This window comes from Pantherophis guttatus, chromosome 10, assembly GCF_059756535.1.
Source record: "Pantherophis guttatus breed Tessera chromosome 10, ASM5975653v1, whole genome shotgun sequence".
In the NCBI taxonomy this organism is placed as follows: Eukaryota; Metazoa; Chordata; class Lepidosauria; order Squamata; family Colubridae; genus Pantherophis; species Pantherophis guttatus.
Genome location: NC_142072.1, coordinates 9,346,976 through 9,370,000, shown reverse-complemented (window position 1 = coordinate 9,370,000; position 23,025 = coordinate 9,346,976). Strand labels below are relative to the sequence as shown.

General features: G+C 41.7%; 2 protein-coding genes across 5 annotated transcripts in view; both read right to left on the bottom strand.

Annotated features, from left to right (window-relative positions):
- The window catches only part of LOC117669252 (membrane-spanning 4-domains subfamily A member 15-like), a 51,942-nt gene extending 51,022 nt beyond the window's left edge, over positions 1–920 (bottom strand). Inside the window, exon 1 of the mRNA XM_034423548.3 lies at positions 850–920. The gene's annotated coding sequence lies outside the window, so the exon portion shown is untranslated. The remainder of the gene's footprint in view (positions 1–849) is intronic.
- Positions 921–2,463: 1,543 nt separating this feature from the next.
- LOC117669322 (uncharacterized) lies at positions 2,464–15,884 on the bottom strand. Of its 4 annotated transcripts, none has more exons than XM_034423665.3 (10): positions 15,740–15,884; positions 13,658–13,715; positions 10,386–10,472; positions 7,807–7,875; positions 7,402–7,470; positions 7,182–7,229; positions 6,918–6,956; positions 4,442–4,516; positions 3,037–3,085; positions 2,464–2,884 (listed from the first exon to the last, which is right to left on the bottom strand). In XM_034423665.3, exons 1-10 carry the CDS (start codon positions 15,785–15,787, stop codon positions 2,860–2,862), a joined length of 567 nt encoding a protein of 188 aa, XP_034279556.1. In that variant the 5' UTR covers positions 15,788–15,884; the 3' UTR covers positions 2,464–2,859. The 4 variants fall into 4 exon arrangements, with proteins under 4 accessions (XP_034279556.1, XP_034279557.1, XP_087732683.1 ...); XM_034423666.3 differs by having other exon boundaries at positions 7,182–7,226; XM_087876557.1 differs by lacking the exon at positions 15,740–15,884 and adding an exon at positions 14,503–14,652.
- Positions 15,885–23,025: the final 7,141 nt, after the last annotated feature.

Sequence of the window (23,025 nt, the reverse complement as noted above, 5' to 3'; positions counted from 1 at the left end):
CTTCCAAGGTCTTTTCTTCTCATAACTATGGTTTTACATTTTTGTTGTTGTTGTTGTTGTTCCCATGCTTTTAACAGGGAACTTTCCATTTTGAAAAGTCGTCTTAAGTTCTGTTTATACTTTCCTGCACATTTTTTCTTCAGATATATGTGAGGGCAGGCTTGGGCTGGTTTTAATTTGTGTTTGAGATGGATGGATATTTGCAGTTCAACCCTTGCACAAATGTTTTAAAAATATTCAAGAAAATACAGGCACAGTCATATAGCGTACGTATTAGATATAAAATCATCTAGAATTTTCATTCCCTGTTGCTTCGGTTAACTCCCCTAAGATGATTCCCCAGGATCACTTCTGTAATTTCCACCTCAAAAAAAAAAGAGGGGAGGGGAAAGCAAACTTCAGTTTATCTCGACAGTTCAGGGGCAACAATGTTGAAAAATGTTGAGCTTCGGCTATTCAGCTTTTTATTTTTTTAAGGATAGTTGTAGGACCTACATTAATGTTTTTCAGCCTTGGCAATTTTAAGATGTGTGGACTTCAATATGGATAACTGGAGAATTCTGGGAGTTGAAGTCCACAGGTCTTAAAGTTGCCAAGGTTGAAAAACACTGGCCTACAACGTATGATCAGTCTGTAGGGTGATACTTTTTTTTTTTTTTTTTAATTTGATTTATATGCCGCCCTTCTCCGGAGACTCAGGGTGGCTTACAATGTGCTCAGCAATAGCCTTCATTCTTTTGTATATATTTATACAAAGTCAGCTTATTGCCCCCACAACTGGGTCCTCCATTTACCTACCTTAGAAAGGATGGAAGGCTGAGTCAACCTTGAGCCTGGCGAGATTCAAACCTGCCGTAATTGCAGGCAGCTGGTCTTAATAACCAGCTTAATAACAGGGTGCCTTAGACCACTGTACTACCAAGGCTCTTATTTGCTTGAGTTTGGGAAGTTTTGGGGTTTTTTTAAATTTTTTTAAAGTGAAGCTGGGTACAAACTCTAGCCATAATCTAGAAAAGGTTTTGCACAGCAGTCATGGTGCTTACCACTCGATAGACTAACCCTCAAAGCAACATGAAATAAAATATATGCACCTAACAATAAAAATTAGTTTTAACAAAGTATTAGTACTGGAACTCTCGCCCCCTCTGTGTGTGTGTGAGAGAGAGAGAGTAAGAGACAGACAGACAGACACTGGCCTGAAGTCACCCATATGGCTTTGTGCCTAAGATGGGACTAGAACTCAGTCTCCTGTTTCTAGTCTGATGCCTGAGCCATTAAACCAAACTGCCTCTCTAGTACTGTGAGAGGCAAGTACAAATTTCCTAAATCTTACTGGGTGACTTTGGGTTAGTCATTATCTGAAAACCAGGGTTGATTTGAACATAAACTGAAGGAGATGGAGGCCTGCTGGAGGAAAGGCTAGAGTAGAAACAAAAATAAATTTTAAAGATGTAAGCTAGACTAGAGAAGGTCTGGATTCTGTCAACAGCAAACAACAGTAAATACAAACCACATCAACCATAAACATAGCGTTTGTTTTATTTGTTGCAGCTTTTCCATTTTAGTGCAGTATACCGTATTTTTTGGAGTATAAGACACACTTTTTCCCCTCCTAAAAGTGGCTGAAAATTTGGGTGCATCTTATACTCTGAATGTAGCTTTTTCGAAGTTATTTTTCAGCCCTAACAAGGTGCTTGGGAGTGAAGCGATCTCCGGGCTAAGCTTTTTTTCAGTGAAGCGATCGTGCTTTGCCTGCTCTCTCCGGCTCTCAGCTGTGAAGCTTTTTTTCAGCCCTAACAAGGTGCTAGCGAGTGAAGCGATCTCTGTGGTTTGCCTGCTTTTCTCATTGCTTCTCTCTCCAAAGATCAGTTGTGCTTTAGAAGCTGTTTTTTTATCTCCAAGGAGGGGATAAAAAACAGTAAACTAATGTGCTGAAGCTGACCAGACTAAGGACGCTAGCCAGATGAATACCTGGAAGGCAGATTCCCCCCACCCACCCATTTTCCTCCCCAAAAACTAAGCTGCGTCTTATACTCCGAAAAATACAGTAAATTATTTGGTCCTTCAGCATCATTGAGCAACACTTTGTCACTGATTATGAGAGTTATGTTATTTGACTTTACTCCTGAAGGCTGTAATGCAATAAGCTTGACATTACGGGAAGAGAGATTAGCTGGGGTTGTTCAAGATGAATTACAAACTACGAAGGCTGTGTTTACCCATTATGAGGAACCAAAGTCAAATAGACCAGATTATGGTTTAATATATGTTAACCCAGAGAACTATTTTTTTTTTAATAAAACCATCTCCTGCCTTCTTTTCTGAATCTTTCTATCTTGTCATCCAATTTGACAACTTCCAGATCCCGGTGATAATAGCTTTGCTATCATAGCTTCTTTCAGAACGAGGGTATGTAAATATAACCTATACCCACATCAGGCCAAAAACAGCACAGAGTCAATGTCAGGAAACGTAGAAGCAACAAACCACGCCAAAAATTTATTGAGAGAACAGAACTCGAGATTTCTTGGCAGAGAATTTGGATAGACAAGTTTTGCTAAGCAACCGAGAACAATAGTCACTATACACATTGCCCTGACCTCAGGCAGGCGTAGAAAGGAACAATGAATTTCCAAGCCTTGTGGTTGTGCCAAGGAACTAGTTTAATGTAACAAAAAGATAATTTAGGGAGAGGGCAATAAAAATGGACTTATGTTGCAGGATGATAAGCACAAATGGAAAGGTCAGATAGCAGGAAGATGGTTTTGGGAGAACACCAAACACGTTTTCACCAGAAGGTGAAAAGATGCCCCCTGTGCATTCCCAGTGCAGTCTTCAGAGGCTTCAGGCAAAGAGGTTTCAAGCCAGAGACACATCATATGTTCTGTAAAAATAAGAAATCAGGATCAGAGTTGGTCCCGCACGAGAATCAGACTTGTTTCTCAAACACACAAAATTATTCTCCCATTCCGCTTTTCATGTGATCAAGTGCACAAAGATAAGAGGATAGAGTGGGCAACACCGTTGTAGGCTTACCTTGTCCGCTTTTTCCCTCGGCATCGTGGAGATTTCCCATGTTTACCACCTGAAGATAAAAGGAAGCAAACAAAATGTTTGAGGAATGCTCTCTCCTAAAGATCAGAACAGAATGGGAAGAGATGGCATGTCAGCTGCTTCTTACACGAATGGTTGAGTACACTAAAGTGCTTGTATTGTGGTTGAGCACATCTGGAATGTGGCCACGGCCACGCGGGTGGTTATGGGAGCAACATGGCGCTCCCATGTGACACCTCTCCTGCGTGAGCTGCACTGGCTCCCGGTGGTCTTCTGGGTGCGCTTCAAGGTTTTGGTTACCACCTTTAGAGTGCTCCGTGGCTTAGGACCTGGTTATTTACGGGACCACCTACTACCACAAGCAGCCTCCCACCGGCCGGTACGCTCTCATAGAGAGGGGCTCCTCCAGGTGCCGTCAGCTAAACAATGTCGACTGGTGGCCCCCAGGGGGAGGGCCTTCTCTGTGGGGGCACCCACTATCTGGAACGAGCTCCCCCCAGAGATACGGAGGATCCCGGATCTACGCACTTTCCGCCGTGCTCTTAAGATTCTCCTATTCCAGCAAGCCGGCCTGGCCTAATTTTCTCCCCTGTTTTAAAATTCTTTTAAATCGAAATTTTAATCTGTTTTAAATTATTGGGATTTTTTAATTGTCTCGGGCTAAATTATTTAATCTGGTTTTAATTATGTCTTTTAACTTTTGTATCTATGTATTTTATTTTGTGCCTGTTCACCGCTCTGAGTCCTTCGGGAGTAGGGCGGTATATAAATCTAATAAAACGAAACGAAACGAAACGAATGCCAGAACTTCCCAACTACCTTCACTTTGCCCTAGAGTTTGCCTTATGGTAAAAAAAAAAAAAATGGCAGCCTATGTAACTTCTTTAAACCCACCATCACCAAGTATCGTTCCTGGAATCATGGTGGAAAGCAGTGTCCTAATGATGTGCTTCCCAGAGGCCTTTCCTGAACATTAAACAATATGTAACTCTTTTGATTTCAAATGCACCATCCAGATTTTCTTTGGAATGGATAGGCAGCCATACAAATTGATAGCAAAGTTAAGTGTTCCCACTTAAACATTGCCTTTTTTTCTGAAGGACTTCTGATTTCAAATGGTGATATTAATGGTGCGATGTTATATTCTAGCATTTTTAGTTTTGCAGATAATATTGCTGAGAAAGCTAATGCAAAGCCAGTGTAATGAACTGATTAACGTTAACTATAATTGTTAAAACTAAACTAGGGTTGTAAGGCGATGACATGAAACATGGTTCTGTTCTTTTATTCCATCGTTCTCTTTCCACCCTCAGTTAATAAGATACAATTCATTCCTTCATTCATTCATCCATCCATTCATAAATTCATTCCAGTCTCTCAGGCTTACAGGTAAGAATGAGAATGCCCAAGATGAAAAGGATGGCAGCGGCTACTAAACCCCACTTGCGCAAGGACCAATAATCTGCAAGACAAATGGAGAAAAGTCAAGAGTCTGGGACATCTGGAACTGAAAAGAGACGACAGTTTCAAGAGCATCTATTGATGTTTGATGGAAGGCACTGCATCTAACCTGCTTCCCAAATCATTCATTTTTCCTGACTTTAGCTAATATTTTGAATCATGAACAAACCAAATAAATTGGATTTGCGCAACATGCAAAGCTACCAAAATACCCTCAAATGAATTAAAAAAAAAAACCACTGACCAAAGATTAACATATTGTGTGGATGCAGCCACTAGGTTTCCAGTGTATCAATCCAGCATTGGGCCCATGTGCCCAAATGTATAACCATTGGGCAGATGGGCATTACAGAACTTCCAATGTTGTCAAACGAGTGACAGAATCTCTTTCTGTTGGCCATCAATATTTGGAGGGCCTCAGGTACCTCATCCCAACACATGTATATGTTACCAGTAATGTGTGAAAAAGTGGCACAGTATATAGAATGCCTAGAAAGTCTATAGCATGGGTGACATATTTAGGCAAAGTATGGAATATGTTATTTTTAATATGCTATATACTTTCCCTAGGCTTATGTTGAGGAATTCGCAGAGCAACCCTTGAGTAGCAAGGGTGTGCACATGAAAGCGATTGAGAATAGTTAGGAAATAACACAGCCAACACACAGATACACTGAGTTGTGCTTACTTTCAGGAAATAGTAATAAGGCACAGTCCAATAAACAGTCCAGGTCATACACAGGTAAAGTAGCAGATAGTAAAACAATAGTCCAGGGATAATCCAATAACAATGTCTTCTTACCAGTAGTTGTAGTCATACACATAAACAATTGCAAACAGTAGCAAACACAGCAAACAGCAAAGAGCATCAAAGAGCTGTAATGAGCATCAGAGAGAAACAAACCATGTTTCTAGCTCCCTCTTAAGGACATTGGCTACAGAGCTAACCAATCAGGACACAGTATAATGCAATACAGCAGTCTTAAAGCTATATTGATGGTTTATATATTGCCAACCCAAGTTAGGTAAAATCATTTCCTAACAGCATTGTATATAGTACCTAGGCCAGTGGTGGGTTCCTCCCGGTTCGATATGACGTCACCGAACCGGTTCTCCCCTCCCCCCCCGCCCTCCCACCCACCCACGTTATTCTTACCTTTTATTTGGTCCCACCCCCAATCTATTGCTGCCTCCTGAGTCCCAGCTGATGACTAGAGGGAAAAAACCTGTTTAAACTCTTGCCGCGGGGCTTCAAAGGGCCGTCCTACAGCTGATCAGTGTTAAAAGCAAACAAATGAGTCGTGTCGTAAGTCGAGGACTTGGTCGTAAGTGCGAGGACCTTCCAGAAATGACTCTGACCAGCTAGCCACGCCCACCTAGTCACATGACCTCTAAGCCACACCCACAAAATAAGCCACGCCCACAGAACCGGTAGTAAAAATATTTAGAACCCACCCCTGACTTAGGCATTATGCTAAACGACAAGAACTATATAAGTAAAGTATGAAAAGAGTTATGAAAATCCTAACTCTAACCCTAACCTAAATCATTTATTGAAAAAACGTATGAACATGAAAGAAGAGATGCAAAACAAAGTACAGGACTTTTTTTTACTGAAAGAAAGAAGAGAAAAAGACCAATATTGGCCTACTTGTTGGAACAAGAAAGACTAGAATGGCATTTTAGTGGGAGTATTTTATACGTTGCCAGTTTGCCTTTTGGCATCGCAAAGAATGCCTAGGACAGTGATGGCTAACCTTTTTGCCATCGCTTGCCAAAAGCGGGGAGAGTGGGAGGGATTGCATGCGCGTGTGCCCACACCTATTATTCAATGCGCCCCATCCCCCCATGCATGCATGCGTGACCCCCCGCTCTCCCCCCGCTTTTGGCACGTGATGGCCCGGTAGGCCCATTTTTTTGCCCTCCCCAGGCTCCAGAGGCTTTCTAGAAGTCTGGGGAGGGCAAAAACAGCCTTCCCCAACCCCCGGAAGCCCTCCGGAGGCCCAGAAACAGCCTATTTCCCGACTTCCGGTAGGCCCGGAAGGCCTGAAAATCAGCTGTTCAGCGCACACATGCGTGCTGGACTGAGGTAGGGCAACACTCACGTGCCCACCAATATGGCTCCGTGTGCCACCTGTGGCACCCGTGCCATAGGTTCGCCATCACGGGCCTAGGAAATGTGTCAAATATAAAGTTTTTCATACTTTGATGTCCCATATTTAGCATTCTATAGATTTCCTAGACATTTTATAAAATGTTTAATTTCACACATTGATAGGAACATATAAATTTTATATTTGTATTTTCTCCCTCAAACCAATTTTTTTTTTTTTACAGGATCACAGGTGTTTGGAAATCTCCCTTCAAGATTTCACCTTTGTTTAATCCAGTTTGAAACTCACCATAAGTGAACAACTCAAGATATTCTTTCATCTCGGCAGCTATGGAAAGAGGAGGAAAGCATATTGATGGGAAAATGTCAGAACTAAAAATCATATTTTTCAGCATTTACTTAAGATTGTAGATTTTATTATTCAGTAGATGTTAATATGTTATCTCAGATATTCATTAATGTTGGTAAGAATCTGTCATCTTGGTAAAGTTTGCCCAGCATGGCAAACAGTTTAGAAATCTTTAAATCTTTCATAAATAAATTAAAGAAATACCTGTTCTATTTCTTTGGTCAACAGATGGTAGTTGAGGTGTGGAATCTTCTGGAAAAGATAATGGCAGAGGAAATATTTACTATGCCAAGAAAAACATCCTTGAAAGTTCTGTTCCCCTGTGAAAGAGGCTTTGTGGATTGTTTTTGGTCTGATTTTCAGGGTGTTTCAGAATTTATTTCAAAATTCTTTGTGTTCTTTGGACTCACAGTTGTGATCTCACCTAGTGTTTTCTTGAATTGCACAATGCTTGTGCTGAGAGCCACTGTCACATCAGCTGGTATTGTCATTTCTATAACAAGACAAAAAAAGAGTGCCCTTAAAAAAGAATTGTTACTTTGTGGATTTTCCCTATCCACTTGATGCATTTTTTGTTTTTTTTAAAAAAAATCAACCTCTACAGATTCTTCAACTAAGCATTAAGCAGAGAAAGGAAATCCTTAACCATAATTCCAACATTCAAATACATTTTTATGTCAGCTGACAAATTATGGCTTAAGTGTCATGCTGGGTTTGGACATCAGTCAAAACTGTTCTCTTTGACTGGTTTATTTGGATGACAACAACTGCCCATAGGAACAAATAAACGATGTGCACTAAACATCTAATAATGTCCACAATTACATACCACTTGTTGATACATTCTCTTGCAGAAAGGTTAGATTTTCTGTATTGTGATTTTCACTTGTTAACACCCCTGTCATAGAAAAACAAAGCACGGAGAAGGAAAAATGTATTAAATAGATGAATTTCTCTCCCATCCTAAGGTTACATTTTCAACTGATGGTTAAACCTTGAGCCTGAGTGGCGCAGCAGACTAATGCTACTGTTAAAGGTAGTATTTAGCTTCCAGCTGCCTGCAATTACTGCGAGTTCAATTCTCACCAGGCTCAAGGTTGACTCAGCCTTCCATCCTTTGGTAGGTAAAATGAGGACCCGGTTTGTGGGGGCAATAGACAAATATCAGATCAACCTATAACAGGCAACAATCCACAGTTCTTCCAAGAATCTTCTTAGGGTCTCCTTGAGCCCATCCGCCCACCTTAGCACTGTTATTAAGACCAGCTGCCTGCAATTACTGCAAGTTCAAATCTCACCAGGCTCAAGGTTGACTCAGCCTTCCATCCTTTCTAAGGTAGGTAAAATGAGGACCCAGTTTGTGGGGGCAATAAGCTGACTTTGTATAAAATATAGAAAAGTATGAAGGCTATTGCTTAACGCCTTGTAAGCCGCCCTGAGTCTCCGGAGAAGGGCGGCATATAAATAAATAAATAAAAAAAAGTCAGCTCCATCCAATTGCCCCAACTCTATGCTAAATTAAGAGATTACAGGTTTATAAAAAGGGAGGGTTTTTTAATGAATACAAGTGACTCAGCGATCATTTTAAACACTGAATAGTAAAGATGATAGCTCTGGGTTGAAATGTTCAGTTTATGGTGTTCTCTAAGACTTTTTTCCTCTTCCTGCAGAAATTTTATTACCAGGCTAGATAACATCAGCAGTTAATGGGGGAAATTGAGTTTGCTGAAATTGATTTGCCATTGCTTGCTTCTTAGGGAGGAGAAGGAGGGATTGGCCCATGTCACCCAACTAGCTACATGCCTAAAGTAGGCCTAGAACTCACAGTTTCCCAGTTTCTAGTCTGATGCCTTAACCACTATACTAAACTGTCTCTCTATCTATCATGATGACATCTGCAGGAAAGAGCCAAACTCAGAGAACACCAAGTGTTTCATTAAATTATGAAAGTATTATATTAAATAATAAAGTGAAATATGTCCTCTCTATAAACGAGAACCAGACAGTTCCCCCATCCCACAAGACCATGTGTATATCCATTTACCAACTCAGATTGTTTGGAGACTTTAATAATTGTGTTACAAACCTATCTGGTAAGCAGAAATACGGGGAGAGAAATGCTACGGAGAAAAAAAGAATGAACCACCTTACATCAGATTCATTTCTGTTTAAAATTATTTCTCCATCTCTAGAATCTTAACCCCTTGGCTTTCAAAAAGGGGCCTGGTGGTTCAGCAGACTAAAAGCATTGTGATTAACACCAGCTGTCTGCAATTACTGTAAGTTCGAATCTCACCAGGCTCAAGGTTGACTCAGCCTTCCATCCTTTCTAAGGTAGGTAAAATGAGGACCCAGTTTGTGGGGGCAATAAGCTGACTTTGTATAAAATATACAAAAGTATGAAGGCTATTGCTTAACGCATTGTAAGCCACCCTGAGTCTCCGGAGAAGGGTGGCATATAAATCAAATTTAAAAAAAGTAAAAAAACCTTGGCACCTCTATAACTGTCTGGTTCGGTTCTGCAACCCAACAAGACAGACAAAGACTTCAGAGGATAATTAGAACTGCAGAAAAAACAATGGCTACCAACCTGCCTTCCTTTGAGGACCTGTATACTGCACGAGTCAAAAAGAAGGATGTGAAAATATTTACAGACCCCTCACATCTTGGACATAAACTGTTTCAACTCCTACCCTCAAAACGACACTATAGAGCACTGCACACCAGAACAACTAGACACAAGAACAGTTTTTTCCCGAACACCATCACTCTGCTAAACAAATAATTCCCCCAACACTGTCAAACTATTCACTAACTCTGCATTACTGTTACTATTAGTCTTCTCACCGTTCCTATCACCCATCTCCTCCCACTTATGACTGCATGACTGTAACTTTGTTGTTTGTGTCCTTACAATTCATATTGATTTTGTTTCCTAGTATGATTTGATTGCTTATTGTACCCTATGAGTATCATTAAGTGTTGTATCTTATGATTCTTGACAAATGTATCTTGTCTTTTTATGTACACTGATAGCATATGCACCAAAGACAAATTCCTTGTGTGTCCAATCACACTTGGCCAATAAAGAATTCTATTCTATTCTATTCTATTCTATTCTATTAAAAAAGTGTTAAGCATTGGGCTAAATAATAACTCCAAACTGTACTCAAGAGTCCATTATATGGCAAAAACTATGTGCTCATTTAACTTTAGCAAGATTTTGAAGAAGTAAAGCAGCATCCTAGGGAAATCAGCTAATTTGTCCGACCAATTAGTTCTCTTCTCAAAATACATCTTCAGGGAAGCAAAACAATCTAGGGATGGGAAATATACTTAATTAATACACAAATGCTAGCTTAGTTGAATACGATTGGCTATTGCTAACTATTTTGGCAAGAGACTCACCAACAGTACTCAAAAAAAATTCTGTTGTGGTTTGAAATCCTTTGGCATCTTCTTCCTTCTGAACTATCGAAGTTGGACTTCCTGAAACTGAATCAAGATGGAGACAGCTTAATATCCTTTTTCTGTCTGACTCTTTTGTGTACATCTTCATCTTTTCTCCAAATTGCTCAGAAGGGTGCAACTTCCCATTTTATTCTTACCACACCCTTAAGCAACGTTTCTCAACCTTGTCAACTTTAAGACATATAGACTTCAACTCCAGACATGTTGACTTCAACTCCTAGAAATTCTGGGAGTTGAAATCCACAAGTCTTAAAGTTGACAAGGTTGGACACTCTTGCTGTAGTCCAAAGCCAAGGAGTGGAAACTACAAACAGAAAATCAGTATGTATAAACAAAGCTGGAGGTCAACGTGGAGTAGCAGGTCTCAAATTTGGACCACATCTGGAAAAGGAGGAGTAACAAGTGAGATTGAAGTGAGATTAAAATGCAGGGATTATAATTCCACATAACATTCCACTAGTTGTTCCCAGTTTTCCACCCCAGCTACCAGGTGAACATTCTGCTGCCATGTTCAGTCCTTTTGGGGAGGTCCCCCACAAAGCTCGGTCCCCTCTCCCAAAATGGTTTCAGAAGCTGTAATTTTCCACAATGCTGCTGTTGCCTCCTGTTTGTGCGTGAATGAGCTACTTCACTACAGAGATAATTGCATTCAGGCCTGAACCCCAGAAGTAGAAGAAAGTATAGGCAGTCCTCAACTTACAACTATTAAAAGAGCAGTGGCGCAGTGGTTAGAGTGCAGTACTGCAGCTACTTCAGCTGACTGCTAGTTCAGCAGATCAGCAGATCAAATCTCACTGGCTCAAGGTTGACTCAGCCTTCCGAGGTGGGTAAAATGAGGACCCAGATTGTTGGGGGCAATATGCTAATGCTAATGCAATATGCTATTATGCAATATGCTATATGCTAATTTTGTAAACCGCTTAGAGAGGGCTGTAAAGCACTATGAAGCGGTATAGAAGTCTAACTAATAAATAATAAAGAAATAAATATTCATTTAGTGCTGTTCAAAGTTACAAAAGCACTGAACAAACTGACTTCTGATCATTTTTCACCCGACCATTGCAGCAATCCCGTGGTCCCCCCCCCCCGGCCCATGGTCACGTGATCAAAATTCAGACGCTTAACACCTGACTCATATTTATGACTGTTGCAGTGTCCCAGGGTCACGTGATCCCCTTGTGCGACTTTTTGACAAGCAAAGTCAATGGGGAAGCCAGATTCAGTTAACAACCATGTTACTAACTTAACATCTGCAGTGATTCACTTAACAACTGTGGCAAGAAAGGTTGCAAAATGGGTCAAACGTAGTACCTTGCTTAGTAACAGAAATTTTGGACTCAATTTCGGTCCTAAGTCAAGGACTACCTGTACAATTATTTGATCCAGGATAGTCATCCTTCCTCCATAACATGTCCCAAACTCCCTTCATCTCCTTCTTCTCCTTTGTAGTAAGTTTAGGATCCCAGCTGGGTACATTTCCTCGCCTTTCTTTCTCTGCCAGCACTTTGCAAATATTTAAAAATATTTTTTTTAAAAGACAATCTGGTTCTTGGCTTTGCAACGCACGCAGGAAAAAAAAATGTGAAATTGTCACTACAGGTTCTTTTCAAAAAAGAAATGTGGAAAATGCCAGCATATGTTTTGGCTTATTTAAAGAAAATTAATTTTCATCTTAAGGGTAAAATTAATCACAATATTTTTAATCTCAATTCTCCAAATGTCTTCCTTCCCTCCTCTTGTGGGCGTTAAAGAAAAAAGGAAAACAGGAGGTGTCCCTGCATAGTTTTCTTTCTTGTTCCTCTCCCCATCTTGATTTATCTGGATGCATCTTTATAAATTATATACACCTTCATCAAAAATTTCCCATGCTGGTTGCAAACTACATTGACTAAGAACAAGGATAAATCAGTGGGTAACTTCCAGGTAAGCGTTTCTCTATGAATTTCAGAAAAGCACAACAAAAAAACCCAGTACTACAATTAAATAAAAAATATATTTTAGAATCTCTGATATGGATAAGACAGCTGAACGGATATGGACTGAATTGTTGTCATAAGGCTAGTAAGCTTCAATGGCATCCTTCACGATACCATAGTCAAGAGACTATGGTATCGTGCTCTGGAAAGAGGTCCTAAAACAGCATCTGGTGTGACTAAAAAGGCCAATTCGAGAGTGGCCATCCCTTCCACACTGAGGGCAGATACATTCTGTTCCCTGCCCAGCCCCCAGATTTCGCTGGTCCCGGGACTGCCTCTTTGCCTCAGCCTGCCAAACAAGTGTCTCTTCGAATTGGAGAAGGCCATGCTGCGTCTTTAGCCTCCAAGCTGAACGATCGGAGGTCAAGGTTTCCCAGTTGTTAATGTCCATTCCCAGGGCCTTTAGGTCCCTCTTGCAGATATCCTTATATCGCAGCTGTGGTCTCCCTCTGCTTTCCCTGCACTAGTTCTCCATACAGGAGATCTTTCAGAATCCGACCATCAGCCATTCTCATGACATGCCCCAGCCAGCGTAGACGTCACTGTTTCAATAGTGTATACATGCTAGAAATTCCAGCACGTTCCAAGACTGCGCTGTTTGGAACTTTGTCCTGCCAGGTGATGCCAAGAATTCGTCGGAGACAGCGCATATGTTAGTTAATAGGCTAGTAAGCAAACACTCCAAATAAGAGATGCAAAATTATATTATGGGATGCTTATGGAGATTCTCAGTCATCCAGGTCATGGTTGTCCCAAAGGTGCTTTTTCAAGAGGCAACTGGACTTTCTGGTTTTTCTCTGAAGACGTTTTGCTTCTCATCTAAGAAGCTTCTTCAGCTCTGACTGAATGGTGGGGAACTCTTGAAAAATATATTATATGGGATCTTTTTCTTACATTGTGGGGGATGGGAGAGCCATACTCTGCTTCATATCTTGTCAGTCCTGCCAGGGTGCAGACAAAATGGCTTTAGAAAGTATTAATAACTGATCTTTGGATCTCCCAGGTGATCCTCCTCTCAGGTTCTAAGCTCTATGTTGCTAGGTTTTCCTGAAACCCTGAAAGATTCCCATGCATGAAAGATTGACAGTCATGGAAAACATTATTTATTAAATTTATATGCCGCTCATCTCACTGTTGAGTAAAATAAATGAACAAACCCATTGCTTGTTACTACTGTGGAGATGAGGGGACATACATGTCAAGACCCATGTCGAAAAAAAGGTAGTATCTTACCTTGGGCAACCACAGGAGCTGTGAAATGTGCAAGGGCAAGTAGGACAAAAAAAATAAACTGGAAGAAAAAACAGAATTATGAATCAACTGTGATGTATTTTCTAACTCTGTCCCATGATTCCACCCCTGAATCACAACATAATCAACCCAGAAATATTTATCATCAAAATCAACATGGGACATGTTAAAGTTATAAACCAAGTGCAGATCCCACCTACACCACAGAGTAGGCAATTCCCTTAGTACAGGATTCACTAGAGATAATTTATGGGAGTCATACATTTTAGTTTGTCCAAATTCAGAATAGCAGATACTGAGAGGCAGGATGTTAATTGGTTTTAGAGTGGTGGAAAAATACTGTCTTGTTCCTCATCTGCAGATATTTCTGTGTTTAAAGCAAGTTACAGATTTTTGTTTTTTTTCATTATGAAAGTTTCCCAGATTTTCAGAATGAGCCCATATTCCATTAACGTACCAGTAATTTTTAAAATTATCTTGGATTAAACAATATGCAATCAACCTATTTTCTCTGTCCACATTTACTAATTCCAATATGAAGAATAACTGAAATCAAAAATTGGATTGTGTATTTATCATTTCTGTAATGAACCAGCAGAATCTAATTCTCAACTTATCTATTTAAATAGCAGTCTTTTCAAAACTCAAATTCATCCTTTAAGCCGACAAATAAAAAAACTTAAAGTGGCAATTGCTTTTCTAACTGTTTCTGAATGCTCACCAACGTGGCACTCATCAATGAAAAAATTTAAAAAAACCTTGAAAGTGGTTTAACAAAAACATCTTAATCTAGAAGTTCACCGAAAGCAATAAATAAATAGACTCACGTGGATGAGAGAAAATTTTCCCGTCAGAATATACCATAGATAATTCAAATATTTCCTCCCTCCTATTTTAATACTGTGTTGCAGTGCGCTAAGACAAACAAAACTTCCTAATTCCTGATCACATAAATCTGACATTTGAAAAGCAAGTAATAGAACAGGTTTGGAGGACACATTTATACACTTATACTCACACACTCACAAAATTCCTACCCTACATGTTGCGTTGTTCTGTTTTAAGTGACCGCTTCACAATGTAACGGGCATTTCTGGTTTGTTCCAAAGCTCTGACGAAGTTCACAGTTCCATGTAGAGCCAAGCCTCCCGAGCTGGAAAAATCCTGATATTTCCACCCAGCGGAACAGATCCTTCTTTCTGAGGATCTGAGACAGCTGAGAATATTGCAGTTTGTTGGAGAAAAACTCCTAAAAATGTGCGTGCCATAGTGCTGCTATCTGCAAAGGCCGTTTGGAGTTGTCAGCCAGCCAAAGTCCTCGTCACAAAAGACCGTTGGGGTTGACAGAAACCTAGTGTGGCCTCTCACTTCTGCATCATAACGCTGGGTGGATTTGCTAACCCTCTCCTACGGGATTCCTGCCAATCTACTGTAGCCTACAGATCCCTGAAATTAACTATCCCCTTCCTGGCTTTTAGCTTTGTAACTGAGAAGGCAAATGACTTTTCCCTGCTCCTATTTGCTTTCTCGATTGTGTATACACAAATACACACACAAATACACACACAAATACACACAGCAGCAGTGCTAAAGTTCTAAACTTCTCTAACTCTGAAGCCTAAAGTTTTGGAATCTGCCGTTACGGCTGAACCATTACGCTCTCTCCACCCATCATTAACTATCACACAAAGTTCTCGTCTCTTGTATGAAAGAACTTCCTGCGAGCAAACCGAGGATGGTGAAAAGGCATTTCAGGGCTAACATAAAAAGTGGGGGGAAACGCATCTCTCTATGCTTTTCTGTCTGCCTTCTAGTTTACAACCCTGCTTTTCTGCTTGCCGCTGATTTTCCATCTCTTCCCATGCCTTTCTCCGTGGAACATGTGGTTTTCATTCACTGCCACTATCCCTCCACCTCTTTTACCCAGAGTCAGGTTCTTCAACCCAAAGAGTTAACTTCCAGCAAGGAATTTCCCAGCTAACACATTGTTCCAGAGGCAGGAAACCGAAAGACGGAGACTGGTAGTTATTGTTAGAAAGAAAACTGGGAATAGGGGTCACTCACCTTCATGGCGGCTGCTTCACAGCTCTTGGAGTGTGGCATGTCGAGCATCTGGAAGGGAACGAAAGGCCGCACCAATCATTTCCTCTTCTTGCCACTTCCTGGCCCCGGAGAGTGGGTGTGTGAGTCACAAGACACGTGCTCCAACATTTCTAAGTGTGTGGGGTATGTATATACAAAGACCAGCAGCATACATGTACAGTATGTGCCTTTCAGAAGGGTCCAGTGCATTGGCCGGAAATACAAGCGTTCTCTGTTCAGGACAATTCACAGTAACCCAATCTCAGGCTGTTCATCAGAGGAGAACAAAGGCAACCTGGTTTTTCTTCACTCTTTCTCTGCAAGGCTGATCGAGTGGCAGAAAAGTGGCCTGGTTCTTCCCCAACATTGATGGCTACAAATGTTGGGCACTGTGTTGCAGAGAAAGAACACTGAGAAATCTCTTTTCAATGAGCAGGTTGGCAGGGCAAACTGAACCAACTAAACTAATGATCAGAACAACCACGTGGTACTTAACAAATTTATACAGCCTCCCAACTCACATGCAGTGACTTGGGGTAGGGTCAGTGGGGGGATTCAGCCGGTTCGCACCACTTCGGGAGAACCGGTTGTTAACTTTCTGAGCAGTTTGGTGAACTGGTTGTTGGAAGAAATCATTAGGGCAGAGAACCGGTTGTTAAATTATTTGAATCCCACCACTGGGCAGGGTATAACGTTAAAAATCTAGAATTAAAAATCTACAAGTTAAAACTCCACCCCGACGGCAGTGACAAAATAATCAGACAAGTCACTTGATCAATCACTGAAGCACACAGAGAAAACTATGTCTTCAAGACAGTTATAACACCAATTCTTAACTTTTTCCAAAATGGTATGGAAAGCTTTGTTGGAAAGAAGACGGAAAGTGTAATGCTGCAAGGCCCAATTCACAGGTGTAGTGTTTCAAGGCAGGTGGGGTCCAGACTCACCAGAGGAGAGCTTTAAGACATTTTAATCAAGGGCATCCAAATTCTGGCCCCAGAGCTATTCACGGGAAATAATGATCAGAACTATATTTCATTAATTTATATTAATGAATATAATTTATATATTTATATTTATTTATATATTATATTATATATAAATATATTTATATATTTAATGGAGTTTAGTTTTGTCTTAGGAAATCACCAATGCCCTCGTCCTGGCTGGTGTGGCCTTCAACCTGAAACAGACGGTGCATGTATTTTTGCATATCCTATTTGCAAATGTTTTGTGAAAACCAGATCAGGCTGGCCTTACCATTAGGCAAAGTGAAGGAACTGCCTCGGGTAGATTTTAGATGACATGACAAAAAAAAAAAGCAGATCCCAATTTGCTTTTTTGTGTTTGATACTGTTTTTTCTTCTGTGGATATGGAAAGGTAGTTGCTGGAGTCTTTTCTTTCTTCCTTTCATCCCCAAATTATTGGACACTGTTCACTTTGATTCTGGCTGAACTTAGAAATGGAGTCTTGCTATGGCAAACCAATATTGTGTTTTCTTTCCTACCAGCTCAAACAAGGGCCCCAAATTTTATTTTTGTCCTAAGAAATGGCTTTTGTGAAAGAAATATCTGAGTTAGTTAGATAATATGGTTCTGTTTGTTGTCCATTCTGCTAAGGTATGATAAGGCTCAGAACCACCAATCACCCATTTGAGGATAGAATTATATGTGATCCATTTGAGGATAGAATTATATGGCTTATTTAAAAGTTATGGTGGTGCATGGGGATCCCCCTGAACAAGTATTGGCTATCTTAAGGGTGCACAACTTACATGGGATCAATCACACAGAATGAGAAGACTATGCACTGAAAGTGGGTAAAAACAAGAGGTAAAGAAAGCAGGACCACTGAGCAATTTTTTTTTAAATATGAAAAAAATAATGAGAGGTTATTTATCTCCTGCAGACCTAGTTTGCATTTAAATACCATGACTTTTGGCCACTAATACAGTATTTTTTTTAAGAGTCCTTTGAAACCATCTCATGGTTAGTGGCCACTGCAACATGGCAACACCTGTCATTAATTGCTTGTGTGTTATGGGTGACAATTTTTTCATTTTCATTTTCATTTCATTTTATTTAATTTGTATACTGCCCTACTCTCGAAGGACTCAGGGCGGTGAACAGGCACAGAATAAAACACGTAAAGTACAAAAATTAAGAACAGAAGTAAAATCGAATTAAATCAATTTTGCCCGAGACAAATTTAAAACCCCAGGTTAAGAACGAATTAAAATTTACATTAAAATTTACATTAAAAAAGAATGGGAAAGGTTAGGCCAGACCAGCCTGGTGAAATAAAAAGGTTTTAAGAGCGCGGCGGAAGGTGCGTAGATCCGGGATCCTCCGTATCTCTGGGGGGAGCTCGTTCCAGATAGTAGGTGCCCCCACAGAGAAGGCTCTCCCCCTGGGGGCCGCCAGCCGACATTGTTTGGCCGACGGCACCCGGAGGAGTCCCTCTCTGTGAGAGCGTACCGGCCGGTGGGAGGCTATTTGTGGCAGCAGGTGGTCCCATAAATAACCAGGCCCTAAGCCATGGAGCACTCTAAAGGTGGTTACCAAAACCTTGAAGCGCACCCGGAAGACCACCAGGAGCCAGTGCAGCTCGCGCAGGAGAGGAGCGCCATGTCGCTCCCATCACCACCCATGCGGCCGCACTCTGCGCCAGTTGGAGCCTCCGGGTGCTCCTCAAGGGGAGCCCCATGTAGAGAGCATTGCAGTAGTCCAGGCGGGACAATGTTTTTGAATCTGTCCCAGAACTGCTGGTGGTATCAGATATCCCATAGGGCACAGCTATCAGCAAATAATCAAAAATGCTTCTACAGCAGCAAGTCTAGAATGAATCAACAATTGCTTAGACAGACTGCATGTCCCGAGATCTTCCAAACACTTAATCAGATTGTTTGGTACAAAAAACAGGAGTGGAAAACAAGATGCTTTTAAATCCATCATTTTAAAACAAAACAGCACACACAAAAATGCCTCCAGTCCCTCCAACTTCCTGGTGTATCTGTGAATAGCAAAAACATGTCTATTTATAGCTATCAGTACAATAACCGTTGGCGGCACAGTAATGGATTATGAGGCTAAATGCTTTCCTCGCCTAGAAAGGATGGTTTAATAGGCGCTCTCATCCATTTCTCTGCACAAGACACTTCACACATTTTGTTGTGCCACTGCGCCCCCTGCTGATCTTTCAACCTGCAAGTAAATGTCAGGAATGGGACAATTGATCATGCCAACATTTTCGCACCCACTTCAACCCCCATCCCAAATGCAGCCAACCTAGCTTGGGCATTCATTCTCAGCTGACCCTCTGCCAGCATTCCGTCCCTGCCACAGGTCCCCTATCCTCCCTCGGCCGTATGATCATGGCCGATTCAACCAGGGAGACTTAATCCTGGCTGATTCACAGTGCAGGACAACTGAATGCCAGGCAGTACCCTCACTGAGGTATGGGCCACTGCCTGTTGTGGCCCGCCAGCGGCCTGCATGGATCGTGACTGATCCCGACGACGACAAAGCTGGTGTGGTGTCGCGCCAGCAGCCTGAGCAGCCGGCGCTCGCGTCGGACAGCGCTGAGGCCGAAGAGGATGTGATGCCAGAGGCAGAGACTCAGCCAGGACCTTCAGAACCTCCAGAGGCTCCTTCAAGTGGAGAGAGCGAAGTGGAGGAGCCTCTCCTCAATGCTCGAGCACGCAGGGCTGCCAAAAGGCAGGAGTGGCTATTCAGGAGGAGGAGGTCTACTCGAGAGTAGGGCTTGAGGATAATTGGCTGCTCCCTTAGCCTATTTAAGTTGCACACAACTAGTGCTTTCTGGCTAGAAACGTCTCATTACTACAGAGTATCTTGGAGACCGAGCGACTTCTCCTATCTCGTTTTCTGGGCTGGTTGCCAACCTTTGTCGGACTTTGTTCTTAATAACTTTGATAAGGACCCTTTGCATGGGAAGCCTGCATTCTTGAAAGGGGTTTGTTTGGAATTAAACAGTGTTTGCGAAGCTTGGTGTGTGTCACATTCTCTGGGAATCCGAAGCTGGGGCAGAAAACTGCCTTAATGGATGGCAGCAGCCTCGGACACTGGGAAGGCGGGGAACAGAGCAATGGGGTCTGAAAAGACCCATGGGGAAGGGGCAGTCTGGCACCACAATTCTCCCAGCACTGTCCTACACTTTGCATGAGCCTCAAAATACTTCCAACCCAGTGCAGGACAACTGGCATCATGGGAAGTGGAATTCCAGGCTTTTCTTTCTACTTTTAAACATTTTAGTCAGGTGGCCAAATAGCAACCCAGCTTGGAAGTCCACATTCTGGTGAGCAAGGAGTAAAGTCGGCAGGCTGGCATTATATCAGTAAAAAATAGTTTGGAATAATATCTCACCAAACTATTCACCAAATATAGAAGCATTAAGTTCTGAGTGACAAGGATTTATGGATTCCTCAGCCTCCCTTCACTATATCCAGTTCTAATGGCTATTTCACTAAATTCAGCAGCTTTCTTTAATCTGGCAGATGTGTTGTGCTGATATTCTCACTGGTCCTACTTCAGGTGTTACAAGATTTGAAGTTCTATACACCTGAAGGGCACCTGCTTGAGGAAGGTTAGTTAATTTATTCTGAGCACCTTATTCCCAAAGGTTTATATTCCACAATGAGTTAGTGAGATAATCCTTATTTAAAAGTTTAAAATCCAAAAGGCATAATACAAACAGAAAGAAAAAAGGATGGAAGAAGGAACAAGGAAGCCTAAGTACTAACTTAAGCTAAATGATTTCGTACTTTAATAATCTATTGGGTACCATTTAACACGAAAAGATACATAGCAAGGAAAGAAAGAAAACTGGACGTGAAAAGCCTTAGATTTGCCTTAAGTAATTCTTTGAAATCCATGTCATCGATGTCCAAATCAAGAAGTAGACTTCAATGTGCATCAGTGTGAAGACTTCATTTTTAAATTTTAAATTAAAGGTTTTCTGAATGTTTCCCTATTGTATTTGATTAGGTTTTATTTATTATACCGGATGTCTGGCCGATCTCCTTCATAAAGCTGTAGTATGATTTGGAGCAGGGGTGGGCTTCGAAAATTTTAGCAAGGGGTTCTCTGCCTGGTTGCTGGGTGGGCGTGGCCATGGTGGGCGTGGCCTAGTCGGCCTCCTGCACCACGGCAGGAGGGGGGGCATTTTTGCCCTCCCGGGGCTCCGGAGGTTTTCCTTGAGCCTCCGGGAGGGTGAAAACGGCCTCCCCAGGCTCCAAAGGCCCTCTGGCCCTCTTCCTGAACTTCCGGTAGCCCGTTTTTCACCCTCCCCGAGCCTCCCCGCACCTCCTGCACTTACCTGCATCCAAAGCGGGCCATGTGGGAACTCCTGGGATGGGTGGGGCCAGTCAGGAGTGGGATTTAGGGATTCTCCAAACTGCACAGAATCTTAGCTAGAAGTTCTCCCGAACCCTTGTGAACCCCCAGCAGCCCACCCCTGATTTGGAGGTAGTTTCCTTCCATTTTTAAAACAGAAACACATTCTTTTAAAACAAAGCCAAATTCTCCATTTCAAACCTTGACCTGACCCCTTCCATGCAAGATGGCATGGCACCAACCTGTAGAGCAAGTAAGGCATGGTGGTTAAAATCAGTGGTGAAATTCAATTTTTTTTACTACTGGTTCTATGGGCCTGGCTTGGTGGGCGGGGCAGGGGAAGGATACTGCAAAATCTCCATTCCCACCCCACTCCAGGGGAAAGATACTGCAAAATCTCCATTCCCACCCCACTCTGGGACTAGCCAGAGGTTGTATTTGCCCGTACTCCGAACTACTCAAAATTTCCGCTACCGGTTCTCCAGAACTTGTCAGAACCTGCTGGATTTCACCCCTGGTTAAGATGCCTAGAAACCAGCAGATTATGAGTTCTAGTCCCGCCTCAGGCAGAAAAGCTGATTGGGTGACCTTGGGCCAATCACCAGGTGACGTTGACTTCTAGTTCTGCCTTAGGAGCGAAAGCCAGCTAGGTTAGTTTTAGCCAGTTACTCTCTCAGACCAATCCATCTCACAGGATTGTTGTGGGGAAAATAGGAGGAAGCAGTATTATGTATATTGGTCGTCTTAAGTTACTTATACAGTAATAAAGTGGGGATAAGAATCCAATATATAAATAAATCATGACCCTCCCCTCTCTCTGAAGGTACTATAAGGACAAAACACTATTATTGTATTGCAATATATTTTTCAGAAAAACAAACAGTCTGGTTGAGAAATATGACACACATTATTGGGGACTTTCATTTCCCCCCCCTTTTATCGTCACTGAAAATTACACACACAATTGACTGTATATTACCCATTCCTTGTTCTTTATTTCCCATAGTGCGATTGGGGCACAAATAAAAACCAGGCAAATGCAGGAAGGGAAAATAAAAAAAGACAAGCTGAATGAAGAAAGGACACAGTTGTTTTTCACAGCACATTAGATTCGAGTTTATAATGTGATGTGCTATTTGAAGCATGCCATCACCATTTTACGAAGTGTTGAAGCGCTGTATTTTGATTTTATTTATGTGACATTTGTTCAGCCTTTTTATAGCTAAATGTTAGAAAAAATATTCTCAATAAATCAGTATTCATGGCTACTTTTGGAAGTGGTAGGGTTGGGGGGGAGGGGGTATTTGCCCAAACAGGTAGTAGACGCTTTGGCGAGTAACAAAAAATGCTAACTGTCCATAATTTTACAGCCACAATGTTGGCTGTGCTTTCCATACAGGGAGGAATCTATCAGAAAGAGGAAATTTTCTAATATCTGAAAAAGGTCTCTGCCTTTTAAGAGCTCCAATTTCTCCGCACAACAGTAGTATGAGCGACATCACTTCACGTCTTCCCTCCCATAAAAATCAGGCTTGCAAATATCTAAATGTTAGCAGTATTATGACCTTAAGACCCAGCCACAGTGGTGAAATGCTCCGAAGGCTGCTACTGGTTCACTTCGCTACCATTTCGGTGTGCGTGCGCATTCGTGGTGCACGCGCTTCGTGTGCGTGCACACCACAGGTGCTACCACACAGCGCTGAAAAAGGAGGATTAAGAAGCGTTTTCTAAGGTAAGTAGAACAGAAGGGGAGAAAACAGCTGTGCCACGCGATTTAGATTCCCTAGAAAGGAGGATATCCTGCTTTCTAGCTAATATAAATCACGCGGCACAGCTGATTGTTGGAAATACTGGTTCATCCAAACCGGTAGCATTTTTTTTTACTACCGGTTCGGGCGAACCAGTCCAAACCAGTA

Bases quoted from the DNA above. Each gene is read 5' to 3' on its own strand.
- LOC117669322 (XM_087876557.1), bottom strand. From the start codon at position 14,637: ATGTCAGATTTATGTGATCAGGAATTAGGAAGTTTTGTTTGTCTTAGC. The intron at 13,716-14,502 runs GTGAGTCTATTT...TTTTTCTTCCAG, and splicing joins GAAAATTTTCTCTCATCCAC to TTTATTTTTTTTGTCCTACT. The intron at 7,471-7,806 runs GTATGTAATTGT...GTCTTGTTATAG, and splicing joins AGAGAATGTATCAACAAGTG to AAATGACAATACCAGCTGAT.